Source organism: Paramormyrops kingsleyae, chromosome 20, assembly GCF_048594095.1.
Source record: "Paramormyrops kingsleyae isolate MSU_618 chromosome 20, PKINGS_0.4, whole genome shotgun sequence".
NCBI classification, from domain to species: Eukaryota; Metazoa; Chordata; class Actinopteri; order Osteoglossiformes; family Mormyridae; genus Paramormyrops; species Paramormyrops kingsleyae.
This window is the reverse complement of record NC_132816.1, coordinates 8,092,138-8,115,238: the sequence shown is the minus strand read 5'-3', so window position 1 is coordinate 8,115,238 and position 23,101 is coordinate 8,092,138. Positions and strand designations below refer to the sequence as shown.

At 40.5% G+C, this 23,101-nt stretch overlaps 1 protein-coding gene and 1 long non-coding RNA gene across 7 annotated transcripts; one reads left to right on the top strand and one right to left on the bottom strand.

Moving 5' to 3' along the window:
- Positions 1–2: 2 nt before the first annotated feature.
- On the top strand, positions 3–11,367 carry LOC140581299 (uncharacterized). Of its 6 annotated transcripts, none has more exons than XR_011984362.1 (5): positions 3–98; positions 349–419; positions 850–914; positions 6,160–6,272; positions 6,512–11,367. It is a non-coding gene; the product is annotated as an uncharacterized lncRNA (long non-coding RNA). The 6 variants fall into 6 exon arrangements; XR_011984361.1 differs by having other exon boundaries at positions 850–990; XR_011984359.1 differs by lacking the exon at positions 850–914.
- Positions 11,368–15,465: 4,098 nt separating this feature from the next.
- cgasa (cyclic GMP-AMP synthase a) lies at positions 15,466–23,024 on the bottom strand. The gene is made up of 6 exons (XM_023824910.1): positions 22,966–23,024; positions 22,197–22,665; positions 20,668–20,893; positions 20,074–20,331; positions 16,375–16,474; positions 15,466–15,894 (listed from the first exon to the last, which is right to left on the bottom strand). The coding sequence occupies exons 2-6, from the start codon at positions 22,641–22,643 to the stop codon at positions 15,555–15,557; spliced, it is 1,371 nt and encodes a 456-aa protein (XP_023680678.1). The 5' UTR covers positions 22,644–22,665; positions 22,966–23,024; the 3' UTR covers positions 15,466–15,554.
- Between the last annotated feature and the right edge of the window lie 77 nt (positions 23,025–23,101).

Sequence of the window (23,101 nt, the reverse complement as noted above, 5' to 3'; positions counted from 1 at the left end):
ATGATATGATGTGCGCCGAAATTACCCTGGTGTGACAGTTGATCCTGTAGTCAAGAGGAGAGCCGATGCACAAAAACAGCCGATTTTGAACTTGTGGGGTGAGCAGATAATTTATGTCATCCCGGAATACCTCTCATTTTTTCTCCCTCCCTATCTCACTCTCCGTCTCCCGCTCTCCCGTTTAGAGCGGATAGTCTGAAACCCTGTTCCATTGTCTCGCTTTGATATTATTTTTTGCTCTCGGTATCATTCTTTTTGTCATGACATCAAATTGTTCTCACACTGTATTCTTTCTGTTATTCTTTGTGTTATTGTGTGTGTGTGTTTTTTTCTTTTTCTTTTTTACAGAAACCATATACTGTACAACAGTTTGAAGGTTCCAGGCTGGGATGTTTTGTCTGACTGAGGGTTTGATTCAGGTCTTGTGATTTTGTGTCTTTGAATTCTTATGTTCATAGTCACATTATGACATAAGGAAAGGAGGAGCACACATGCTGATTTTGTATGTGAGTCACATGTATGTAAGTCACAACAGAAGGTATCCTGGAACTCTCTCTCTCTCTCTCTCTCTCTCTCACTCACTCACTCACTCACTCACTCTCACACACACACACAGTCAGAAGGCTATCAAAGCTGGATTTAGAGAACTGGTTCTATTGGGCCAGAAATCAGTCACTAACTCATACTCCTGCAATCATCCAGTGCTTGGACTTAAGCATTTAACCATGTGCCTTGTTAGAACCTAAACATTCAGTTCATATTTAGACAGCAAGTTGTTTCCAACTTTATTTTAAATTAATTTGTAAAGTGCAATAAGAAGCTCTGGATTTTTTTCTCTCACAAACCCAGGTCGAGAGCTTTACCCAGATAACTGGGGCCCATGGATCGATGACTATGAACCTTCACTTGTGCTGGTACTGTAAAGGAATTGTGTCAGAAAGTAAAAGAAGGACCCGCCCGCATCATTCATGAGTCTCTTGCTTTTTTAAAGTAAGGGTTAGTGGTAGAATGTCAACAACGGCAAGGAGCTCTTACAACATATATGGAAATTGCAACGATTTAGTATGGCTCCTGTGCAGGGCTGGACCAGTATTAAAAATCGGCTCTGGTGTTTCAGTCAGACAGGCACACTATACATGCATAACTACAATCATTTTTGCCGAATGACAGGCGTTGTCTATGCCAGAATCAACACAGAAGGGTAACACTTTATAATACTGTTCCGTAGTTAACAGGTAAATATGCAAGAAGTAAGCAGCAACAAAGGAGTAGTGCTTCATTAACACCTAAATCAGTACTATTAACTACTAAGGAATTATTCTTAATTACTCAATAGGTAATAGTGAACTAATTATTATAGTAGTTCGCTATTACTTCATTAGGAACTATTGAGTATTGCTGGTCTCATTGGGAATTATGTACTAACTACGGATTATTTCTAATAACTACTAGTTCATTACTCATCAAATAAAGTGCTTTTTTTTTTTGGACTAACAGGAATTTACAGGCTCCTGTTCTCAATGGTTTTTGCCATTTTTTCCCTTTTGGAATAACAGGCTTGTTTCTTCGTACTTGTTTGTATGACATACAACTTATTCTACAAAATATTACTGCCTAAAATATGTATACAGTACCTACATTTTAATTATTTACCTCACTTCAGTCCGTGTGCCAGTGTTCTTCAAACTGTGCTTTGAAGTCCAACTGAAGGGATGCTCAATCAGAGACTTGTGTTTTGCCACATGATGTGCTCCACCACATATTGTTGATCTTTTCTGAACATTAAGAAATTAATGTATGCATTTTAAATAAGGAATGAAGTCTTACTAATGACCTACATAAAACTAATTGTAACTCATTAGTAATGAATGTGGCGTTACTGACTTCTTCCATAGGAGCTACTAAAGATCAAGAACAATATTATAAAGTGAAACACACTGTAACTCATTAGTAATGAATGTGGCGTTACTGACTTCTTCCATAGGAGCTACTAAAGATCAAGAACAATATTATAAAGTGAAACACACTGTAACTCCTTAGTAATGAATGTGGTGTTACTGAGTAAGCTTCTATTTCGCTTAAACATTTACTGAGTTCTTTTTAAGCGGTTAATAAGAACAATGAATGTTAACATAGCTTATTTGTTTCACTTAAACATTCATGTAACACTTCATGACACAACAGCATAAGTTCATTTTAAACATTTAATTTGAAGCACGTTATATTAACATCACAACTTAATTTTTAAAATCAAATTATTTTACATTGATTACACATCCATCCCATTAAAACTATTTACACAGGGTATTGCTTTCCGCATGTAACAAACGTCCAAGTAGTCCATCCTTGTGTTTTTGGTCCAGCCAGCAGTCCACTCAATCGGTCTTTGTCCGCTGACGTCACACTCGCTATAGCCGCAGTGTAATGTGGGCCAAATCGCCATTTTGGTTGTATACAACGCATGAGCGAGCGTTTGCATCCGGTTTTATCATTGGTAAGATGGGACACTCGTGCAGTGTGAAAGGCTGCGAATATCAACTTTAGAAGACAAAAAATGCATATTCAGTAATATTACTTAAACAAAAAACATCCTAGTTGCCTTTATGAAAATGCCGAGAGCAAACACGCATGAAGGGAGATATCGCGTTGAAAGTGATCTTCCGTCTCACCGCTGCGACCCAGGCCACGCGACGCCTCTTCGTTACCTCCATTATCTGCTGTTCATATCCTCTTTTCTAAGTGGGAAACCGAAAAAATCTCATGTTCTGGTCCACCTTTCTGCTATTCCTATCATGTGATTTAGTATGACAGCCTTTCACACTGCACGAGTGAGTATCCCATCTTACTAAAGATAATACCGGACGCCAATGCTCGCTCATGCGTTGTATACAACCAAAATGGCGATTTGACCCACAATACACTGCGGCTATAGCGAGTGTGACGTCAGCGGAAAAAGACCGATTGAGTGGACTGCTGGCTGGACCAAAAGCACAAGGATGGACTACTTGGACGTTTGTTACATGCGGAAAGCAATACCCTGTGTAAATAGTTTTAATGGGATGGATGTGTAATCAATGTAAAGTAATTTGATTTTTAAAATTAAGTTGTGATGTTAATATAATATGTGCTTCAAATTGAATGTTTAAAATGAACTTATGCTGTTGTGTCATGAAGTGTTACATGAATGTTTAAGTGAAACAAATAAGCTATGTTAACATTCATTGTTCTTATTAACCCCTTAAAAAGAACTCAGTAAATGTTTAAGCGAAATAGAAGCTTACTCAGTAACACCACATTCATTACTAAGGAGTTACAGTGTGTTTCACTTTATAATACTGTTCTTGTTCTTTAGTAACTCCTATGGAAGAAGTCAGTAACGCCACATTCATTACTAAGGAGTTACAGTGTGTTTCACTTTATAATACTGTTCTTGATCTTTAGTAGCTCCTATGGAAGAAGTCAGTAACGCCTCATTCATTACTAATGAGTTACAATTAGTTTTATGTAGGTCATTAGTAAGACTTCATTCCTTATTTAAAATGCATACATTAATTTCTTAATGTTCAGAAAAGATCAACAATATGTGGTGGAGCACATCATGTGGCAAAACACGAGTCTCTGATTGAGCATCCCTTCAGTTGGACTTCAAAGCACAGTTTGAAGAACACTGGCACATGGACTGAAGTGAGGTAAATAATTAAAATGTAGGTACTGTATACATATTTTAGGCAGTAATATTTTGTAGAATAAGTTGTATGTCATACAAACAAGTACGAAGAAACAAGCCTGTTATTCCAAAAGGAAAAAAATGGCAAAAACCATTGAGAACAGTAGCCTGTAAATTCCTGTTAGTCCAAAAAAAAAGCACTGTTCATTTGATGAGTAATGAACTAGTAGTTATTAGAAATAATCCATAGTTAGTACATGATTCCCAATGAGACCAGCAATACTCAATAGTTCCTAATGAAGTAATAGCGAACTACTATAATAATTAGTTCACTATTACCTATTGAGTAATTAAGCATAACTCCTTAGTAGTTAATAGTACCAATTTAGGTGTTAATGAAGCACTACTCCTTTGTTGCTGCTTACTTCCTGCATATTTACCTGTTAACTACGGAACAGTATTATAAAGTGTTACCCACAGAAGTAATTCAAAAGGAGTCTCTGAACTAGAGACCTGCACTCCCGCGGGACCCAATGCACCGAGTGCGGCGCGGGACAAGATTTGATGGGTGAATGCGGGTGCGGGCGGTAAGGTCCTCACGTACGTGCGGGTTGCGGGAGAATATAATTAATCGCGGGACTCCCGCAAAATGGAATTATCTTAAAATTAATTTATTAAAAACAATTAGGTTTACTCATTTATCTACTGCACAAAAGCAACAAGAACGACTAAATTAAAATAATAACAATTTACAGGCGAATCGTCTACAGAAACTACAATTGCCGCGCTCTGAGTGCCGGGGGACGTAACCGGACACCCCAAGAAGTAATCAGCCTGGTGCTTGGACGGGATGGCATGTTCTGAAAAGCTCCTCGTTCGTGTCCATGTTCATCATTCCATTTAATTAAACTCAAATAAAACGAAACACATTTGTTTATTTTCCGTTTCTTTTTTATATATACTCAAAAGGGAAGCAAGTGAAACAAATAACAGAGTAGCGGGAAGAAGCGGTAAAAATAAAACTACTTATATGTTCTAGAGTACAAAGGAGTTCAGGTCTTGTGTATGTAAGGAACTAAATTGCACAGCACCATCAGTGTCAGTACATCCATCCATCACCGTAACCGCTTAATCCCAACTGGGGTCATGGGTGGGACTGGAGCCTATCCTGGGAACAATGGGTGCAGGCAGAAACCAACCCTGGGCAGTCACCAACACACCACAGGGCCAGCTTAGAGTCACCAGTTAACCTACCGTACACACTTCTGGACTGGTGGAGGAAACCAAAGCCCCTGGTGGAAACCCACACGAACACAGGGAGAGCATACGAACGCCACACAGAAAGGTCCTATGCCCGACCCTGGACCCGAACCCAGGACCTTTCTAACCACTGCACCACCACACCACCCAGTTTCAGTACAATAAACGAAAATTCTGCGAAAATTTTGCGTGGTACAATAACTGAAACTAATTAGGTAAGAATAATAAAACTTATTGTGCAAGTATAATTTAAATTCATCATGTTAGAATAGCTAAAACTTATGTCAGAATAACTGAAAGCCAACCTACTACTAGAACTCGTGGCCATAAGTGGAAATTAGCTGGAGAACATTTTAAAACAAATTTGAGGAAGCACTTCTTTACACAGCGTGTAGTTGGAGTATGGAATAGTCTTCCTGCTAGGGTAGTGGAAGCTAAAACCATGGGTTCCTTTAAATCAGAGCTAGATAAGATTTTAACAACTCGGAGCTATTAGTTAAGTTCTCCCCAAACGAGCTTGATGGGCCGAATGGCCTCCTCTCGTTTGTAAATTTCTTATGTTCTTATGAAACCTGTTGTGATAGGACAACTTAGGCTCATGTCTGAATGACACAAACTTGTGTGTCATGCCGAACGGGGAAGGCATGACCCAAATGCAGCTTGGTTCAAGGAAAACCCCTGTAGGGGAATTTATTTAGAAAGGAGAAGAGGTTGTGGGGCACTGACAAGTAACGATGACTGGACCGAGGAAAAACTTACACTCACTATGTTAGAATAACTGAAACTTATGCCAGAGTAACTGAAACCTGTCGTGTTAGGATAACTTAAGCTCATTTTAGAATAACGGAAACTTGTGTGTCATGCCGTGCGAGGAAAGCCTGACTCAAATGTAGCTTGGTTCAGGAAAACCCCTTCAGTGGAATTTATTTAGAGAGGAGGACAGGTTTTGGGGGCGATGACATGTAACAATGACTGAACCGGGGAATAACACACTCATTACGTTAGAATAACTGAAACCGGTCATTATCATTTCAGAATAATGGACGTGCATGTTTCATGCTGAGTGGGAAGGCATGACCCAAATGCAGCTGGGTTCAGAGAAAACCTCTATAGGGGAAATTTATTTAGAAAAGAGAGGAGGTTTTGTGGGCGATGGCATGTAAATGACTGAACTGGGGAATAACTTACACTCATTACGTTAGAATAACTGAAACCGGTCATTCTCATTTCAGAATAATGGACGTGCATGTTTCATGCTGAGTGGGAAGGCATGACCCCGCATGCTCTTCCAATCCATTTGCTGACTTCATATGGGGAGTCACCAGACATGAAAGTTGCTGCCAAGGTATGTGAACCTCTTGATGAGGTCAAAATTCTCTTGGTAAACAGATACACTACTGATCGCTGTGCTCAAGAGGCCATTAACGGCCAGAATCTTGGTTCTTATCCAGGCCACTCACAAGATCAGACACTTAAACACCGTGCTCAGTCTGTCGAGAGCCCCGATCAGGGCCTCTATTGACTTCGCGAAGATCATAAGATTGTTGGCAAAGTCAAGATCAATGAATCTTTCTTCACCAACAGATGCCCTGAAGTCACTGGTCCCCATGACCCTGCCCTACACCCTGCAAGCATTGAGCAGAACAGGAGCAAGAACACAGAATCAACTGGTAAGAACGCAGAGGTTCTGCCTCCACTTTGCATAGCACTCACAGTACCAGTGAACAGGCCAGCCATGACATAAAACAACTTCAGAGGGTCCCCACGAAGTCTCAGGATGTTTCACAGGGCAGCTCAATCAACTGAGTCAAATGTTTTATGAAGACTGGCAAAGCCTGCAAAGAAACTGCTGATATTTGTGTTTGTGCTCAATGACAACCCTCAGTGCCATGATGTGGTTGAGAGTTAGGCATAAGAACATAAGAACATAAGAAATTTACAAACGAGAGGAGGCCATTCGGCCCATCAAGCTCGTTTGGGGAGAACTTAGCTAATAGCTCAGAGTTGTTAAAATCTTATCTAGCTCTGATTTAAAGGAACCCAGGGTTTTAGCTTCCACTACAATAGCAGGAAGACTATTCCATACTCTGACTACACGCTGTGTAAAGAAGTGCTTCCTCAAATTTGTTTTAAAATGTTCTCCCGCTAATTTCCACTTATGGCCACGAGTTCTAGTATTTAGACTAATATTGAAATAGTCATTTGGCTGAACGGCATCCAGACCCGTTAGAATCTTATAGACCTGAATCATATCCCCCCTTAGTCTCCTTTGCTCAAGGCTGAACAGATTCAGTTCCGCTAACCTCTCCTCGTAAGACATTCCTCTAAGACCAGGAATCATTCTCGTAGCTCTTCGTTGCACCTTTTCTAAGGCAGCAATGTCCTTCTTGAGGTATGGTGACCAAACCTGCACACAGTATTCTAGGTGGGGTCTTACCAAGGAATTATATAAGTGTAACATCACCTCCCTTGACTTAAACTCCACACATCTAGAGATATAACCCAACATTCTGTTCGCCTTTTTTATTGCTTCCCCACATTGGCGAGAGTGGGACATGGAAGCATCAACATACATACCGAGATCTTTCTCGTAATCAGCTACCTTTATTTCAGTGGAACCCATAAAATATCTGTACTGTATATTTCTGCTCCCTGCATGGATTACCTTACATTTATCTGTGTTAAATTTCATCTGCCAAGTATCAGCCCATTCGCTAATTAAATCCAGATCCCGTTGGAGCCTCTCTGCTGCTAGATTAGTATCTGCTACCCCGCCCACCTTAGTGTCGTCTGCAAATTTAACCAGTTTACTGTATGTATTCGTGTCAATATCATTAATGTAAATTAGGAACAATAGTGGTCCTAAAATTGAACCCTGCGGTACCCCACTATAAACGGAGGCCCACTGTGACATAGTGCCTCTAATAACTACTCGCTGCTTCCTATCAGTTAGCCAGTTTTTGATCCAAGCTGCCACAGTTCCTAAAATTCCTGCAGCTTTAAGCTTTAACAAGAGCCGTTTGTGGGGGACAACATCAAAGGCTTTCTGGAAATCTAAGTAAATCACATCATAGGCCTTTTTGTGATCAATTTCACTTGTAGCTTCCTCAAAGAACTCAAGCAGATTCGTTAAGCAGGATCTACCTCTCCTAAATCCATGTTGGCTATCCTTTATAATGTTATTTGCATCTAGGTAATCTACCATTTTCACTTGAATTATAGCTTCCATTATTTTTCCAGTAATGCTAGTTAAACTGATTGGCCTATAGTTTGCCGGATTACTTCTATCCCCTTTTTTGAATATGGGTGTTATATTAGCATGCTTCCAATCTGATGGTACCACACCCAGAGCTGCTGAGGTCTGAATATACTGAAGCTTTTGTGTAGATTTTGCAGGAAGGCCTATGAAAGGGAGGTTGCAGTAGTCTATACTAGATGTAGTGAATGCGTGTACCAGAGGTAGGGTACCAGAACTGGACAGAAATAGGCATAGATGAGCAATGTTACAGAGGTGAAAGAATGAGATTCTGGAGAGGGATTTTATATGTAGATCAAAGTTGAATGAAGAGTCAAATAATACCCCAAGATTTCTGAGAACAGTAGCAGGTTTTACAGGGACACCATCAATGCTAACAGAGAATCTGTAAGCTTTGGATACTAATAATTTAGGGTCGACGAGTAAGACTTGTGTTTTGTCTGTGTTCAGCTTGAGAAAGTTATCCTGCATCTAAGTTTTAAATCTGAGATGCAATCAGTTAGTGTATTGGGAGGGGAGTCAATGGAGGAGTGGGTACTGAGATATCATCAGCATAGCAGTGAAAATTAAGGCCAAATCTGGAAGGGGGGATGCTTGTCTCCCAAAAGGAAGCAAAGATTGCTTGCAATGCCAGGAGGACAGCCTGGAGAAGTTCACCCCAGATACCACAGATCCCTACAATCATCCCTACCCTCAGCTTGTTCACCACATATGCAGTCTCAGTGAGATTAGGTGGTTCACAGCTAATTGGAGGATCAGCCTCATTGACCCAGATATGTCCAATACACTAGCCAGAGGATCAGCTTTACACAACTGTTCAAAGTAGGTAGCTCAGCGAGTCACAACTAGAGATGTACCGATCCGAATATTGGATCGGTATTGGCGCCGATCCAGAAATTGGAATATCTGATTGAATATCCCATTCTGGGCTGGTGGAGATGGCTCACAAGCAGCCAGTAAAATGAAATATCAACGGGTTCAGGTTGAGTGAATCAGGCACGGTCGTAAAATTTGCCGTGAAGGATAATGTTGCGCATGAGCATGCGCAAGAAGCGCAACGAGATGATATCATTAAACGAGCGCCAGTCAAACATTACAAGGTAGAAAATAGTGGTGTGCGAAACTACAAGATTTGGTATCGATCCGATACCAAATCTTGTAAATATAGGGCAAGTATCACCAGTACGATACCGATATTGATACTTTTTAATAATTAAGGTTGATGCGTCATCAAATTGCTAAAGCTGAATTAATTTTCATTACCTTTAAGTGTTTTTGTGATTTTATTATGAATTAGTTAAAACCCAGGACAGAATTTGGGCAAAGTTTATGAGTAAATAAATACCGTAGGGCGGAGGTCCCGGCCGGCAGCGCGGCATGTTGGACTGATTGTAAATAGTTCTAATTTCTCAGTAATCGTTTGTGTGATTATAAATGTGCTGTGTGTTATGTCATGTATAGTGGTTAATATTTATTGTTGTACGTAGTGTGTGTGTGTATAATATCCTTGTCAAATATAATGTCCTTAGGGAGCGTTAGTATTTCCCATGTGCCACCCCCCCTCAGGAATGTAATGGCCAATAAGCAGAGGAAGGAGTCTAATTCGGCACCAGTTCTCATGGCCATTTCCTGCTATTATTCCCTTGGTTGAGAAGCCTTTCGCAATTGGCTGTGGCTGATCAGTTTTGTCTGTGAATGTGTATGGAAATGATCAGATATCTTCATTAAGTAACTCTACAGTGATGCATTTCTTTGGCACCAGGTCTGCAATACAGAGAGACAACTCTATTGGGACTATGTTCTCTAAAACATCACACAAGACATCAAGGGGATATCCACCTAGAATACTCCACATGCTTTTCTTACACCAGTATTTTTTCCAAAGTTTTGCTCATGCATAGAGTTTCATCCTGCATTTGTGGATGCAGTGAAGAACTGTGCTCACAGATAATGGTTTTTCAGACATGTTCCTGAGGCCGTGCAGTGATTTCCACTAAAGAATCATATCTGCCTTTAATGCAGTGCTGTCTGAGAGGCTGAAGATCTCAGCTATTTAATAATGTTTTTTGGCCTTCTCCCTTGTGTACAGAGATCTTTCCAGATTTTCTGAAACTTTTAATGATATGTTGTACCGTAGATGACGAAATTCCCACATTCTTTGCAATATTATCTTGAAGAATATTATTCTTAAATCGTTACACTATTTGTCCACAGTCCTTCATATAATGGTAAACCTCTCCCCACCTTAACTGCACAGAGACTCTGTGCAATTTGTTTTGGAAACAGGATTGTTTCAGGATCTATCCTGCCAAGCACTATGTGGTGTATGCATTAGTTAAAAGACACATGAAACTACCTGTTTTGGTACTATGTGGTTTTTGCATGACTAAATATGAAATATTTTAACATTAATCATGGATCATCCGACTGCAATGTAACAGATTCTGACATTTTTTCCTTTGGTTGGTGAACCCAGCATCCTAGAGAGAAGTCAAAAAGCATGAACTCCAATTAAGATAATTATAATTATTTTTAAATAGGGTGAATAAGTGGGACAATTTCTGATCATATACATTTGCATTGTTTTAAATTCTGATCTAAATCCTTCAGAAACACAACCAGCTGTTGTATGACATGGACTGTGATGCCAAATATACTTGTCTTTAGTCATCTACCTTTTAGCACTGCCTATAGTCTCCCTTACTTTGACTAATTGCATTTATTTCCACCACCTTCTCCTGGGGGGTGCTGCCTGGAGCCCTCAATCTATCAAGATGTCCAGCACACCCTGCAACATGTGACGTCGCCACTACCAATGACGTCCGTGCATCCAGCGCGCCGTTCTGCCTGTGTCATCTTCCTTGTTTGACCCGCTCCCTGCCTTCTGGCTGCCTGGCGATTGGAGGGAGCGGTGGCACCGGCTTGTCATCTCCCCCCTGCTCCCCGTTTGTGTTTCAGATTTAACTGTATTTGACTCTCCCTGCCGGCCCCTGGAGGATGGGCTCCCCCTTTGAGTCTGGTCCCTCCCAAGGTTTCTTCCTTCTAGGGAGTTTTTCCTTGCCACTGTAGCCTATGGCTTACTCACTGGGGGCTTTGGGTGTGGATGCTGTAAAGCGCTTTGGGACAATGTCATGTTGTGATAATGCGCTATACAAAAATAAATTTGTTGTTGTTGTTTGTTGTATACACATCTTAACTGTAATTTGAAGTCTAATTGGTTTTTATATCTCCCCTCTGAGCTGGGTCCCACTTCTCTGGTCATGGTAGTCTTGAAAGAAAGTGATTAGCTGTCACTGTTGACAAAACACAATGTGTCATAGCAGGGGGCATCAAATGCAGCACCTGGGGCCTCATGTATAACGACGTGCGTAGAATTCACACTAAAACATGGCGTACGGACAAAACTAGGGATGTGCGTACGCAGGAAAAAATCTAGATGCACAAAACTGTACGTAAGCACATTTCTACGCACATTCCCACGGCTGACTGTACTGCAATCACAGAAAGAAATCGTGAATGCTATAAGATGTTGCCAATGGATTAAAACATCTAAATGATACGCTGTGTGATATTGAAGTTGTAACGCTGTTCCATTTGGCGGAAAATTTGGTGGCTCAGGGTCACGTTCATCTTGCCTAAGCTCTTCAGATACCGGCAAACCACGATTTTATGCCAGATTATGCAACACGCTACATGCGTGTACAATGCGACATACTTTTTGCGGACTGTATAGCGGCACCCCAGCGGTCTGGTCCAGGCAGCGCCAACAGCCTTTAAGCTGCCCTACAGTGCGCTCTACCACAGGCCGAGCCCGAGAATGGGGGGCAGCATTATAACGCCGCTCCTGTTCCCCTCCAAGCGAATAATTATGAAATGTGAGGGGGACACGTCCCCCTCAGGTTTAATGGCGGCGACGCCCATGCATTACATCCTGTATAATTACATAATTTGTACATTAATAGAGTGAAAGTGCTTTCTATTTACATAAGCAAATTCGTTCTCTGAAGGTGCCTTTATAGCAAGAGGCATGGGAATTTTTCAAAAGCACATTGTTGCAAGTGCAAGAGGACTTCATACCTGTTTCCAGCAAAACTAAATCTAGGAAACGACAACCAAGGTGGTTTACTAAGGAAATTAAGAATAAAGTCAGGAGGAAAAGGGCTCTGTTCCACAACTGGAAAATAACTAATGATTTCAAAATCAAGCAGGAGTATCTAAGTCTACAGGCAGAGTTAAAAAATGACATTAGGCTATCAAAGAGGGATGTAGAAAGAAAAATTGCATTGGAGGCCAAGCATGACAGTAAAGGTTTCTTCCAATATTTTAACTCCAAGAGAGCACTAAAAGCTGAAATCACTAATTTGCAGGATAGTAAGGGCCTTATAATTGATAACGAAATTGATATGGTAAACGAGTTTAATGATTATTTTTCAAGGGTGTTCACAATAGAGAACACAAGTAACTTACCACCAATTAATACGAATACAGCATCGTCTATGACCAATATATGTATAACTGAGGTTGATGTGATACTAAGCCTAGCTAAACTCAAAATAAATAAATCGCAGGGGCCTGATGGCATCTTACCTTTAGTCTTGAAAGAGATGAGGGATATTATTAGCCAACCTTTGACTTTAATATTCCAGAAATCGTTATCTGCGGGTGTGGTACCATCAGATTGGAAGCATGCTAATATAACACCCATATTCAAAAAAGGGGATAGAAGTAATCCAGCAAACTATAGGCCAATCAGTTTAACTAGCATTACTGGAAAAATAATGGAAGCTATAATTCAAGTGAAAATGGTAGATTACCTAGATGCAAATAACATTATAAAGGATAGCCAACATGGATTTAGGAGAGGTAGATCCTGCTTAACGAATCTGCTTGAGTTCTTTGAGGAAGCTACAAGTGAAATTGATCACAAAAAGGCCTATGATGTGATTTACTTAGATTTCCAGAAAGCCTTTGATGTTGTCCCCCACAAACGGCTCTTGTTAAAGCTTAAAGCTGCAGGAATTTTAGGAACTGTGGCAGCTTGGATCAAAAACTGGCTAACTGATAGAAAGCAGCGAGTAGTTATTAGAGGCACTATGTCACAGTGGGCCTCCGTTTATAGTGGGGTACCGCAGGGTTCAATTTTAGGACCACTATTGTTCCTAATTTACATTAATGATATTGACACGAATACATACAGTAAACTGGTTAAATTTGCAGACGACACTAAGGTGGGCGGGGTAGCAGATACTAATCTAGCAGCAGAGAGGCTTCAACGGGATCTGGATTTAATTAGCGAATGGGCTGATACTTGGCAGATGAAATTTAACACAGATAAATGTAAGGTAATCCATGCAGGGAGCAGAAATATACAGTACAGATATTTTATGGGTTCCACTGAAATAAAGGTAGCTGATTACGAGAAAGATCTCGGTATGTATGTTGATGCTTCCATGTCCCACTCTCGCCAATGTGGGGAAGCAATAAAAAAGGCGAACAGAATGTTGGGTTATATCTCTAGATGTGTGGAGTTTAAGTCAAGTGAGGTGATGTTACACTTATATAATTCCTTGGTAAGACCCCACCTAGAATACTGTGTGCAGGTTTGGTCACCATACCTCAAGAAGGACATTGCTGCCTTAGAAAAGGTGCAACGAAGAGCTACGAGAATGATTCCTGGTCTTAGAGGAATGTCTTACGAGGAGAGGTTAGCGGAACTGAATCTGTTCAGCCTTGAGCAAAGGAGACTAAGGGGGGATATGATTCAGGTCTATAAGATTCTAACGGGTCTGGATGCTGTTCAGCCAAATGACTATTTCAATATTAGTCTAAATACTAGAACTCGTGGCCATAAGTGGAAATTAGCGGGAGAACATTTTAAAACAAATTTGAGGAAGCACTTCTTTACACAGCGTGTAGTCAGAGTATGGAATAGTCTTCCTGCTATTGTAGTGGAAGCTAAAACCATGGGTTCCTTTAAATCAGAGCTAGATAAGATTTTAACAACTCTGAGCTATTAGCTAAGTTCTCCCCAAACGAGCTTGATGGGCCGAATGGCCTCCTCTCGTTTGTAAATTTCTTATGTTCTTATGTTCAATGTGCGTGCAGTCGATGGCTCCGATTACATTGGGAAAACCGGATATCACTGCAAATTACGCTTTAATGTTGGCCTGTTCAACCACAGTGTAAGGAAATTTTATATATCTGGGTGACAATTATGTTGTCCCATACAGCTGGCATGGCGCGACTCAGTGTTGACTGAGAAATACCCGATCGGTCCGCAAGTTCCTGCTGAAAAGCACCTGTGGCTAAGAACCCGCGAGTGGACAGAACTTGTAAAGGAACAGATATAGCGCAATTCCTCATCGTCTGCCTTTGTAATGCTGGTCCCAGTTCAGCACACAGCTCCAAAAGGATTGCTCTTGGAGATCTGAATCGACATAGAAGCCAGTCATCATCATGGGCCAAGAAATCACTATGATCCCTGAATACGCGCTCTCTTCTAATTCTTCCATAAGATGTCTTCCAATAACTCAAGAGGTGCCATGGTAGTTCGGTCATTTTCTGCACCGTTTTATTGTTACAAATTGATTAAATCAGGTGCTGTACATTTGTAAACATACAATTAATGTCGGTGTATTGGATAAAGTCAGCGTCATGATTGTGAGTTTAAAAAGGGAAACCACAGTAGCAATGACTTGCCATTGGGTGCCGTCCGTTTACGAAACCGAGTAGAAACGTATGTACGCTGTGTCTGGAGCTGCCGTGAGAATGTGCGTAGTGGTACGCCAAGTTTCGTTTTTGTACATCTCGACGTGAGCGTGGAAACGGACGTACGCAACATTTTCGTGCGTAATTTGCCACATATGGGTTAAATGCAGAAGGGACACTTCATTGTCGTGTGCTGTAGCATGACAACTAATCGCATTGCACTTCAATAAATCAGGTTTTCATTACAGGTCACTCACATCCTCGAAATGGAATGAATGCCACGTGGTTTGTGAAAAAGAAGCACTGATGGCGGCAGCCATGGGCCTGTGCGTGTGAAACTATAACGGATGCCTGTCAGAAATGCAGCAACCATTAAATTCGACTTGCCAGTTAATAATGTGGTCACTTACGCCTTACACCATTTTTCTAAAGGAATTCTTGGAATGGATGTTTTTGTTTGAAACAGACTGGGCATTATGTGATGCACAAATGACAAGTCCTTAGATAGATATTAATAATAAATAGATAGATATTAAAATAATAATAATAATAATAAATATACATATATATATAATTATTATTATTATTTATTTATTTTTTATACATACACGTGCTTCACTTTACACGTGGCACGTCATAGAGCATCTGACATGGGCCAAATCATCATTCTAAAAATATCGGAAACATATTGATCTTTTCAAAATCTATATACTCTGCCAAAAGTTCACAGCTTCTGCGGTTACACTTTGAACCCAAAACATTGTGCGTGGGGATGAAGAAGTTTGGCAGGAAACCACCTCGAAGCCGATTCTGAAAGTCCTCCAGGAGTCGCAGGAAACACAAGTCCAACTGCTCCATCTTCCAGTCGCTATCATACACATGCTTCACGCAGGCGTGGAACAGCATGGTCTTAGCGTGGTAGGAGCAGAACTTGGAAAGATCCTTCGGGTACTTCTCCTTCAGCTTCTCCAACAGGTGCTTCAGAAGTTTCAGACACTCTCTTCTACAAGCAGTTCAGGAATAGCAAGCATTTCAGTAACTGAAGTTACAGAATTTGGTTTTGGCTCCAGCTCCGATTCGCACGTTCAAGGTTCATCTCATCTGGGCCTTTTAAATTTATGCTGAGCTTTACTAGGATTTAGCATTACGCTGGTGTTGCTATAACTAATAATTTTATGTATACATAAAAAGCATTAATATATTATTAAAAATATTAATCAGAAAAAATGTTTAAAAATATATTTACTATCAATACTTACATGGCCAACACTTACATCCACAGAAATATTAACCTATTTATACAACTACACATTTTAGTAGAGGAATTCAGAACATACACCCTGTGCAAAGGTATAGTCCCTTGCTGGTTTGAATAATGGCAATACATAAGTAGCCTAGCTGCGATGTCTTAATATATAAATTGATATGGAGCAGGATGGTGTAATCACTGCGCCGGTTTCACACACTGGGCGGGAGGCCGTACCTGCAGCACTTCGTACCCTCAGCTTCACAGCAGGTCTTCGCAGAGCCGTGGTACTTCAAAATGTCCTTCTCCACATGGGAAAAGGAGATTCGCCAGGCATCTGTGGAGACACCACCACAGCAGCCACTCGTCTTTGTGCTACGGATGTTTGGATCGCAGAATGGAAATAAGTGCTAAACCGCATCTGAAATCGCGAATACCGTCACTGGCAAAAATATGAATGACAGCCTTCATCTGATGCGCAGTAATGAATAAGTGCGCAAACCCCTCCTTAGGGAAAAAAAGTGTGCCAACATGAATGAAGTTTTGCAACTATGTTGACTGATCATTAAACGGGTGGCGTGGACTTAATAGCAGAGCTTTCGTTGCAATATAGAAAAAAAAGATTAGACAAAATAAACACAGTGGTGCTTGAATACAAACCCATGTCTGTCGGCAATAAATGTGGTGGGTGTTTTACACAGCCAATCCCCCTGAGTCATTAAGGCTGTGTAAATAGTGATGGATCAGGAATTTGTGTGTTTATAGTGTGATTAAAATAATATAAAAAAAATATAATACATGTAATTACAGATATAGGCGAGGTCATTAAATGCATTGTAGCCTAATAGCCTAGTTCTTTTTTCCCTCTACAAGAAGCATCATATTAGTATTATTATGACACTATCGCTATTGGCGTTTTTAATACTATTATTGCTGTCATATGACTGACAATAAATTAATGTAATATTGGCAGAACTGTTGTATTTATAAATAATGCACTTTTTTTTTGGATTATTTTAATGAAGTGTATATCACTGATTTATGTTATATTATTATTATGCTTTTCAGTAATTTTATTGAGGTTAATATATATCTATTTTACATTACAATGTTATGTTGAATGATCAGATTTAATATTAATTTATTTATAATCAGTTACAGCACTTTATTATTTCGGTTATATTTACATGTGTTACATTTAGGTTCAGTATGTTCCCTTGGTTAACCGTATTATTAGTTCCTATCTGCCCTGGTACACAGGGGGACGGGGTTAGAGAGGAACGGTGGAGAGCGACAGGGAAAAAAAGTTGGAAAGTACTGTTTTGCCGTGTTGGTGATTATTAAAGACGATCGTTGAAGAAACTGTAGCCCGTTCACTACCCACAGCCCCAGAGAGAGACTGGCACACGCTACCCACGCATCCAGAAACCAGGGTTACATGCGGATTACGGCCGCCGCACAGTGGGTGAGACGTGTCTGTCAGGGGCAGCCCCACCTTGTGCCACCGACGCCTCATCTAGGGTGTTTTTCAATACGTGTGCTTGACCGTACTTGTGTTCGTGTACCCATATATGTCATCTTCCATCCCATTCCAGACCAGTTCCGATACTAAGAACAGAAGTACAGAGGACAGTAAAAATCCCCGGATGTTGGTTTTACCTCTTGGGAGGCAAGTTAGCAAGATATGTCTTGCCAAGACCAAGTACGATCTTTGTGTTCCTGGTATTGAGAAACACTAATAGTGTCTCAGAGTGGTGCCTATTTTTCCACACGTATCTCAGCAAAGATAGACAGTTAAAAGACCTGTTGCACTGACATTACACCAGGAAAATCACATAATTGACCCTTTTCGCTATAGTTTCAATGTCTAAACTATATATCATAGACATGAAAAATATTAACTATTTTTCTAATTGTATGTTATCAAAGGAGAAAATGGAGGCTATATGTGCACTATAGTCAGAGCTGTAAACCCAGTAGCTATAATTACGCTGTCGATAAGTTACCTAATGTTCAGTTAAAGCACAGTAGTTTGCAGGTGCGCTCTCGCTCTGAAAAAGGGTTTTAAAAAAAATAAAAAAAGATACAGGAATTGCTGTATAGTATTTATAATAATATCTATTAGGCCTATTAGTAGTATTACTAGAATTAAGCACACGTATCTTACCCTTGTTAAATTTGTAAATTACTTATAATTTAAAGTCTAACATTACTGATGGCCATTATCAAACGTAAATTCAATGTAGTAAGACAGCATAAATGGTGTGTGAGTGTGCCCTGCGATGGGCTGGCCCCCTGTCCTGGGTTGTTCCCCGCCAGTGTTGCCAACTATTTCCAATGAAAAGTAGCTAAAGCCTGCCCGAAAAGTAGCTAAATGTGATTTGCATATCAGTGACGTCATCACGTAGTATCTGACAAGCGTAAGCCCGTCATGTCTGTACTCTCTGAGGCGCCGTGTATTATATTATATTAAAACATTACATCCAGATGCACAATAAATAGGTTCTTATTAACATATTACTTTGCGTGATGACGTCATTGCGTAATCGCAACTCAAAACTACATCTTTATGTAGTATACAAAATAATTAATGTTTTCTCAAATTGACTGGCTCAAACATACCGAATCACCACACCCAGGACTGACATCAGTCGACTCATCCAAAAGCAGACTGAACTTCTCACCCCCCACATCTGATGTTATCATTTTCAGAAAATAAGGAGCCAATACTCCCTAAATCATTTCTGTGCATTTGGTGCGATGCATGAGGGAGTTTGTTGCTGCCACAGAATCTGAAAAGGCAGCTTTGCAAGCCATACCTAAATGGTCACATGCTAGCAGTGAACAATGTTCCGCAATGGCCATTGCCATAGCAGCTTCTGCACTTTTGCAGTTATCCACTTTCCTAACTAGCTGTGGTAATGTACAGTAGACTGCTTTGCAGGGTTATATGGTTTTGATTTATTTATATGCTTTGCTTTAGCACAATGTTTTCTAATGTCATACATTTTTGCATGCATATCTGATTTGCAGTATGCACAGTATGCTCGGCAGTCATCCCCAGGTACTGGCTTCAGCCATCCTTTAAATTCAGGTACAGACTCCCACTCTTTTCTGTATTTCTGGCTGTACAATTTCGATTGAGACATGTTCAGTTCAAAATTAATGAGCAGCTACAGTAACTAAATTTTAACTGTGGTTACTCTTAATTAATTCACTTAAAAATGTGAAATGTGTGCTACTGCTGTTGCACTCAGCCAACAAATTTTGCTGCTGCAGCTGTGCCTGGCTGTTTAGACCTTATGTAGCCCCACCCCCGCACTCTACTGAGTGAAGCCTGCAGCCACTGCTCTTTTGAGTCACTTTTTAAAAATTGCTAAAAGTAGCCAAATGAATGTTAAAAATTGCTAAATTTGTTGCTAGGTGCTTTTTGAAAAAAAAGTTGCTAGGGTAGTATGAAAAGTTGCTAAATCTAGCAACAAAATTGCTAAGTTGGCAACACTGTTCCCCGCCTTGTGTCCGTAGTTTCCGGGATAGGCTCCGGACCCCCTGCGACCCAGAAGGATAAGCGGTTTGGAAAATGGATGGATGGAAGACAGAGCAGCACCGCAGCAGCTTGGGCGGTGTGGACAAACGCACGGCTCCACGCCAACCTCGTGACGCATACGCCACGCAGCCAGTGCGTTCAGCGTTAAAAAGTGACTCAAAAGAGCAGTGGCTGCAGTGAATACAGCTGTTTTCATTTTCAAAATAAAAGCGATTCTATTTCAATTAGGTTCATAACGTAAATGAAATAGGGCATGTTCCGCGTTTTGCTTGTTGTCAAAATCACAACTTTTTACGCTCTTTTAAAAAGTTTTGGTGTGAGAATCTACCCCTAAACGATTACATAGTATTTCGTAATTTCACGTTAATGAACCGACGCGCAAAGGGTACCTTTGGCATAGATTCCATCCAGGGCATCACTCCCATTCCCTTCATATTTTGGCACCAGGTAGAAAGGTTTGAATCTGAAATCCTTCTTCACCTTGGTACCGAGCCATTTCTCGATCAGGAAGCCAGTCTTAGTGAAAGACGGCCAGGCGGAATGGACCTCCAGGCCAAGCACGACATCCAGACTGATCTGTAGACCATTCTCCTTCACCAGGAGGGTCACCGCTGGGCTTCCCTTCTTCTTTCTCTCTACTTGCACATCTTGAAAGAAAAAAGCAATACATAAGTACGCACAAGTTCAGTGAGAAAAACTTTCACAGGTTTTGTTCTGTATTTTTGTGAAATGCTAATAGAAAGTCTTCCCAAGAGAACACAGATTATAGAAAATTCAGCTCTCCATGTAAATAAGCTTAAAATATCAATTTCAACAGATCGCGCAAAAGTAAGCAGTTTGAATTATAAAGCGAAGAATTTATTAAATTGAGCACACGAATGATGGTCATTATAAAATTCATTATTTTAAATACTAAGTAAAAAATATTTTTTGCAGATGCATCCTTACTTAACGCCCGCCCTCAATACGGCATGGCGACCCACCTGTCATTGCGGTACTCTTCAGGGCATTTTTCACGTGAGCCCTGAATTTAGCCAGCATTTCACTAGCAGACACGATCCCGTCCCCCTGCAAAAAGTCAGTGAGAAGGTGCCTTCGCGTATTCTTCACCGCCACGCTGTAGAAGGCGCCATCGTCGCCGAACGGACGGAGGTCCACGCTTGGCACCCGGATGGCCAGAATCACGTCAAACTCGTCAGGCTGGCCGACCTAAGAGAAAAATTAATATGCCAACTGGATACCAAGCTCGCAACTAAATATTAAATACAAGTACAGGTTTACATTGTTATAGCTGAAAAAAAAAGAATAGACCCTGAATGCAGTTTAAATTGAATTCAAAATTTTCAATTGGCAGTAAACCGAATCAAAATGGACAAATAAACATTTCTTTATGATGTGTTTAGGCAAATTTTATTTAACATACAACTAACACACACACACGTACATGTATATATACAGCGATGGAAAAAAAGAGACCCCAACAGTGTTTTTGTTTCACTCATATCTCAATTTATGGGTGTGTGTCTGTGAATTATATTTATATATATATATATATATATATATATATATATATATATATATATATTGCGAACAGCAGCCTAGTTATTCTCGGTTTCTCATTAATGAAGGGCTTCTTCCTTGCTTTATGGGACTTCACTCCTACTTCTAGGAGCCTGATATGAACTGTCCTCACAGTGCACCTCACACCTGCACTTAACGTTTCCCATTCCTTTAGAAGGTCACTTGATGTCACCCTCAGATTCATGAGAAACTGCCAGATAAGTCAACTATCATCTCTGGCATTAGAATGTCACCTTTTACCCGGCTGGTTTCTGGTCGCTCCCAATGTCTCCTGCTTCAGTTCATTCTTGTATACTGTCGTCTTAGAAATTTTGAACTGGGAAGCAACCTGCTGCTCAGTGTAGCCTTCAGCACGCAGAATCGCGTCTGTGTTGTATGCGGACTTCCAATAAAACCGCGTTGAAGCAGAGTGTGGTCTCTTTCTTTAACGGCTTGTATTGTATTAATATCTTTACCATTTTTGTTACGAAAAAATAAATTGAGTTAAATGATACCTTTTTCTTGAGGTAAAATTATCTATCCTTTTCCATACAGTAAAATATATTGCAAATTGATTGCGTTCATGGCAGCTAAAAAGTACGGGGAAATGTTAAATATTTACTATTCTTTGCAAACGTTTACATTTAAATGATTTTAATATATGGGTTTTCAAATTGTTTCTGCAGTAGGCATATACAGTACAGGTATAAATACCTACAAATCCAAGTCAGAGTAGCAAAGTTCACATTAATTACAATTTATGGAGCCTTCGGATATTAAGATCATATACACACGGAAAATTACATAATAATATTTATTATTACCTATAGCTGTATCGTTCACGCAGCATATCATACAAGTTTGCCATTGGAAGAGTAGAGTTCAGTCCGCTGTTTCCAGTTGCAATTATAACTGCATGGTCTATTTTTCGTTACAGCTACATTTTACTTACTTTCACATTCTCGTAGTAGCTTCCAGTGCGCAAACTTGTAACTTGGTTGAAGCAATCGGTTCGATTTTTAAAGTATTTGATTATGTTTTCCACGATGGTGTTAATAACGGCGGTAGATTCCGATCGGGTAGTTTTGCGAATCCTCAGCTTGCCCAGTGTCGTTGAAAGCACCTGGTGTACATCAGTCTCGGCAGCACGGCTCTTCGATGCGCAACCCGTTGTCTTCGAAAGTGGAGAAGGAGATTTTTCCAAGCAATTCTTCTCACAGGGATCTCGGACACTGTTCGATTGTTTGTGGCGACCACGAGGCGAGCGAGGTGGAGCGGAACTCGCTCCTTCGTCCTCGATCGGACTGTTTGTACCGTTTCCCTTTGAAACCCCGCTGTCTTCACCTGCCCGGGCTGGAGTGCGTCCACGATTTTTACGCACAAATCCTTTGGTTGGCATTTCGGTGCGTAAAAGGATGATCCTTTGACACAAAAGGCGCAAGGGTTAGTGAGACCATTCGGCAGGTCATAACATCCCTATATAGTATATTCATGCAGAGAGCAAAAATGTAATCGGGGGCGGTCCATGTATGTAGGGACTACTGATGTCGTCTGTAACATAATGAAACTGATGTTCCTGCACTAGCCTATTTAAACCAACTAACTGAATAAAATAGAACCTGCACGAAATTCAGCGTAACCAAAATCTCATTAAAGGCAGGCTGCAAGTAGAGACCTGCACTCCCGCGGGAGTACCGCACCCGCGAGACCCAATTGCTCACCAAGTGCGGCCCGGGAAAAGATTTGATAGGCGGGTGCGGGCGGTGAGGTCGTCATGTACGTGCGGGTTGCGGGAGAATAGAATTAATCGCGGGACTCCCGCAAAATGAAATTCTTAAAATTAATTAATTAAAAACA